The following is a 6,000-nucleotide window of genomic DNA, read 5'->3' on the forward strand; positions in this document are numbered from 1 at the left end:
CTAAATAGGATGTGAACATGAGAGAATTCTTATGCTAGAAGGAACAAAAGATCTACAAAATATAGTTGAGATATCCTATTTGAAGTATAGTACTTAATTTTAATGAAGTTGTAAAGAGTGGAATTAACATCTTTTGATCTGTATAGACGAAGAAATCTAAAATGGGAAGTTGACAAATAAAGATGTTGAGCTATCCGATTTGAAGAATAAAAGTCTCACCCCATGATGAGCTACTGAAGATAATTATGCACAATTTTTATATTCAACAAAGAATGAACAAGAAGGAAGTAGAGATTACCTTTATGAAAAATAGAATTTTATACCTTGTCAAGGAAGTGCACAAATTTAAATAAAAATAGAAAGAAGTTGAAAAGGAAGAGGAATAAAGCATTTGAAAGACAAACAAAATAGTTTACCTCATTGTAAATGTAAAACAGAAAATCTATTCATCATTGCTTGCCATTACACAAATAGAGTTGAAGATTAATCAATAAAGGTTCCAAAGTAGTTGGTTTGCTATTTCTATGCATGTGCAAGAGCCGATTTTTTTCCAAGGAGATTCTAGAGGAAGATTTTGCAAGAAGGGTAAGTCTTCTTGGTTTTCCTTTTACTGCATTTTTGTTTTACAAACGAGCTCTCTTGTTTTGTTTTGTAATTCTTGTTTCATTTTTATTCTTCTGTAAATCTATGGCATACCTTAATTTTTTAAAAATCAGTTATGTTTTATATGTATATTTTTTATTTTCATTTGTTTTAATTGTATTGTTTATCAAATTTGTTGCCATAGGTATTACAATGGCAGTTAATTCTACCTCCATGGGCCAAATTTGCTTCAAAATAGACCGGAATTCTTCCCTTTGGAAATGTGTTGAAATAGTATAGAAGGTTCTAGGTTGTGGGGTTATGTTTGGATTTGCAATGGGTGTGTTGTCAGATATTCAAGCTCATATGGTTAAGTGAAATTTGATTTGTGTGGCATTTTTGGATAGGACAGCAAATATTTCCAATGAGCAAATGGTGATCCATTCAATTAGAGCAAGTCCTAGCATATATTAGTGAGCAACATAAAGTAGATGAAGTAGCAGGTACAAGGGCCACCCATTCCATCTAATCCCGGACTTGCGGTAGAGAGCCACCCATTTTTGCTTACATGCAAAGTACAACCTGCGGTCGTTAGACATAAGAGACCAAAGTGATTGTTGAAATGTCATTTCATAGTGAGTCACAAGAGATTGTTGATAAACGCATTGCAAGATTGATCTATGCAAATGGATTGGCTTTCTATGTTGTTCGCTCATCATCTTGGCAACAAGTGTTGATAACAATTGATGAGGCTTTGAAAAGGTTTAGGCTTGTATTTTGAGAAGATGCATAACATCTTCTTGGAAAAGGAGGTGAATTTTGTAGAAAATTCATTGTCCATAATGGATTTATGGGCTGAGATAGGGATGTCCATTGTTTTTGATGGATTGAAAGTTGTAAAAATACCACAATTGATGAATGTCATTGGAATATCACCTAAAGGGGCAATTTTTAAGAGTAGTGGATTGTGAGGAGGAGGTGAAGGATGGTGTGTTTATTGCTAACATCCTCACAATGGCTATTATGTCCTCTTTCCAAAAATCAGTTGAATGACTCCTTGCTTAGGGGGATGTCGAAGATCAAGGGTTGCGATTGCCACTTGGACCATGCTAGGAAGATGTCAAAGATTAAAAGGTCAGGATTGCTTCTTGGCTCATGCTAGGGAGACATTGAAGATCAAAGCTCGGGGCCAAGGCTTAACACATGCTAGATGGTTGTCAAGGATCAGGTTTCGGTAATACCACCCGACTCATACTAGAGCGTGAGGGAACAGACTGAACAACACATCAAGATTGAGGGTTAGAGCTTCCACCTAACTTGTGCCAAGTCGGAAGGAAGGAGAGACTATGAACCTTAAACTTGAAATTCTATAAGGTTGACCTAATTTGTAGCGTATAAACTTAATTTGTAGTGTATAAACTTCAAATTTGGGTCGTGGCACCAATTTGGGTCTAGATCGACTAGTTTGATCTTTGGGTGGGTAGCATCTAGGAAGACATTTCAATTGTAATCATGTCATGTTATTATATTTTTTTGGCATGTAGTGTTCAAATGATCTTTTCTGGATGGAAATCCGTAGAAGACTGATCAATGGACGAAAACCACTCGACTGCTAGAATCAGAGGACAAAAACCCTTTGATTCTTGAGGGCATTCTCACTCAAGGAGTGCATTACAGCTTCAACGAGTTACAAGGAAGTTAATTTGTTCATTTGATAATGTTTGTTGCACAGTGTACTTGCTTTGTCTCTGTTGTAATGACTGTCATAATAGTCCTATCTACTGTAGAAACCAGAACTTAAATCAATACAACTTGTTGCTAGAGTTGAATTCATTTTGTTCAAATATATGTGATTGTCTAGCTAATTATGGGTGCTGTTTAACGATGATTAATTGCTGCTGTTTGGATGTAATGTGGTGAAGGCAGTTGTTTATGTTGCAAACTTGTTTTCATTGAAAAATTTGGGAAGGGACATTTAATTGGCTATTGAGGAAATGGCATCTCAAAACATTGTTCAAAGGGGACTTTGCCAAAAATTGTAGAGCAATTAGTTTATTAGTTGAAAAGTGTCATTCATATGTCTTTGGGATACTTTGAGTTTGTGCTGTTCACTTCTTTATGCTACAAAAGTTTGGCACCAAAATTGATTGGATCAAAGAGGTGTATGTTGAGGCTGAATAGATCCAAATGTTCATTACCAACCACTGCATGTCGTAGGGCATGTTTAGATAATTTTCAATATAAGATTTGCTGAGCTTGCTGCACTTGAAGTTAAGGATGAGCCAATTAGTGAGCATTTGAGTGTTAGTGGCACAGATTGTGGTTCTTCTAATCTACCAATATTTACATCATCTAATATCAATGGTGGTGATGATATTTTTGAAGACCCATATGTCATTGAAGCTTGATGGCTGATTGTTGACATAATTAATTTTTTATTTTAGTATTGAAACTTTGATAAATGAATATATATCATGACATATGAGTTTGACTAATTGACATCGTATTTTTTTGACTTTTATGGTGGTTTTGTTTATCATATAAAGCTATGTGGTATTCTGAACTTAATTTCTACTGCAAAGCTATGTGGTATTCTGAACTTAATTTCTACTGCAAATATGTATATATTTTATTTATGAAAGAAGCCGAAACGAACCCAACCTCAAATTATTTTTTGAATGAATCCATGAATTGAACCCTTGAACATAAATATGAACAACTACCAGGATTACTAACTCAGGTTAGATCTATAGGCTTAGAAGGCATGATTTCAGTGTGAAAATGTAGTAGAAATAAAAAGTCTAACATTAGCCTAGATGGAAAATTATATGCATCATAGTTAAATTTTTTTAAAATCTTTCATATTGAATGACAGTAGCGAGGGAGTTTGCCTATGGTTCTCACTCATTAAGGCGGTCATTATCCCTGCACTTGTAAAGGGGTCCAATTAAATGACCCGATGTGTTGCCTTGATTATTGCAAATACTTCTTGAGGATTAAGGATAAACAATTAAAGATTTTAATGACCATATTTGCAAAATTTGTTTGTTGATCTGAATGTTAGATATTTATTTCCGTGCGATATTGTTCTGTGTATTGGCTCATATATCGTTGATGACCAATTTTGTTATATGAATGTTAGATATTTATTTCTGTGGGATTTTATACTGTGCATTGACACCTATCTTTGATGACCCATTTACACCGAGTCATTTGTTTTACCTTTCTGTCATAAATATTTGTAATAATCACAAGCCAATGGGACCCACGAAGCTCATAAGGACCTCTAGTTGATGTTTGTACCAGATTCAAGGAAGTTAGTAACACATTAACCTGGGGAATTTCAGCCCAAAGCATGTTCTGGATCGGCTGAACTTTTGGTGCATGTAATTTCTTAGACCTCGTGCAATTGTGGGATTTTTGGGCAATTCTGGGTACTAAACATACCGGAATCAGATTCTGAAACAAATCTCCTGTGGGTGCGTCCGGGGTTTGTGTTTTTTGATGCCGAAACATATCCAAAATGTTTAGTGATTCTAGTTTGATCTTTTTAATATTCTTAAGACCTACAGTGCTGATTAGTGTACTCAGAACTTATCTATCATGAGATTCTAGTTTGATCTTTTTGATATTGAAAACTGAATTTAAATTAGTATGTTATGTTTCAAAATTTGAAATTTGTAATGGTTTTGTTTAGCATATCTATTGGTATATGGTATTCTAAACTTAATTCTATTTCTAGCTACATACATATACATACACACACACACACACACGTGTGTGTGTATTATTTTTGTATGGATGTACCTAACCCCCTAAAAAGTTTCTGCCATACCTGTGTTTCATACCCATGTACCCGTCCCGTCCCTGTACCTGATTCGGCAACTTAGATTAACAATGTGGGGTAATCACAACCAAGCACTTTTCTCGTTTTTTAATTGTCAACTTTTAATTAGATATTGATTTTGGCTGTTCATTTTTATTTTGTGTGGAGCAGAACCAGATTCTTTACTTCTATGCATAATTTACTTCACAGTTTGTTTGACATCGTTATAAGTGAATTTTTTAAATTCCAATTTGGTCTTGATTGCCTGGGCGTCCTCGAGATGTTTCATTATTATTTGTGCTTAGACTTAATCTGTTTGCTGCTCTTGATGCAGGTCATTTGGAGCACAAATTTTAATAGATGACAATCCAAGATATGCATTGGATTGTGCAGAAAATGGTATTGAGGTTCTTCTTTTTGACTATCAAAATGGCTACCCATGGTGCAAAACAGATGACATTTCTTTACATCCCTTGATAAAAAAAGTTCATTGTTGGCAAGAAGTTCAGCAACATTTAGCAGCTCGTGTCTTATCATAACTCTTTAACTTGTTTGATTCATGAACTGTTGACTCCCCATCATGCAATAGTTCAGGTGATCCACAGTGTGGATAGATTGGTCCTTCTTTATAAATTTTATTATTACTAACCTTAACTTTTAATGTGTACTTGTTGCCAGCTTAGGTAGTACCATATTATGACTGTAAATACCAACAAAAATTGCATGCCTATCATTTATACATTGATGGCAATCTTTGTGTACAATAAAAGTTTGTGAAGAAATATTGAAACATTTTGTTTCAAAGAAACTGTGAATTCTTTAGGTTGATTTCCCTGGCTTAATGGTTGAATAAAAATTGGGTATTACCATCAACTTTTCAAAACCTGTAATGTTCCCTTTAAATTTTCTTTATTTTTCTTTAAAATAATAACTTTTAACTCACAATTACTGCAGCAGCTTTAATTATAAATATGATGTCAACTTCAGAAACTGCAGTTTTTAACAGCTCATTTTTATTTAGATATAATATTTAGAATATAATTCAGAAAAGAGGAAACTTATCCTTTGTGTCTACTGTTAATTATCCTGAATCTGCAGTGATCTATCTTCACTAAAATTTCTTTTAAGTGTCTCTACATGCATGAATCAGGGGTTTTCGTCCTCTAATTTCATACCTTGAGGGTTTTCGTGCTCAGGTTGCCGAATCACAGAACATGCCTCACAAGTTGCGATAATTAGATATATAAAATGTATTTAACACTCTTCCTTCTCCCATTTGATTTCTTTTACATATCTTCTTTTCCTTATAAACATAACTTTTCACAATGCCCCTTGACTTTTGATAAAATTAAACTTATAATTTGTTATAACTTAATCACTCCTCAATGAAATTGCAGGTACCTTCCCTTGTAAATTTAAGCGATACATAAAATTATTATATTTATTATTATTTTTCTTCTTTAAGGTTGGGGCATTACAAAACCTGACCCAAAGATTTCCTGGGCTAGAAGAGTAAAGCAATTTAATTTGAAGCTAACGGATCTTTTTTTGTAATTCTCTTAAGGTTAATGTCAGACTTCTTGTTAGAGTCC

At 34.0% G+C, this 6,000-nt stretch overlaps 1 protein-coding gene across 1 annotated transcript in view; it reads left to right on the top strand.

The window, feature by feature from the left end:
* The window catches only part of LOC131028218 (uncharacterized), a 48,880-nt gene extending 43,778 nt beyond the window's left edge, over positions 1-5,102 (top strand). Inside the window, exon 6 of the mRNA XM_057958466.2 lies at positions 4,743-5,102. Coding sequence (XP_057814449.1) covers positions 4,743-4,947 — 205 coding nt within the window. The 3' untranslated portion in view covers positions 4,948-5,102. The remainder of the gene's footprint in view (positions 1-4,742) is intronic.
* The last annotated feature ends 898 nt before the right edge of the window (positions 5,103-6,000 follow it).

The sequence above is a fragment of the Cryptomeria japonica genome, chromosome 2 (genome assembly GCF_030272615.1).
Source record: "Cryptomeria japonica chromosome 2, Sugi_1.0, whole genome shotgun sequence".
NCBI classification, from domain to species: domain Eukaryota; kingdom Viridiplantae; phylum Streptophyta; class Pinopsida; order Cupressales; family Cupressaceae; genus Cryptomeria; species Cryptomeria japonica.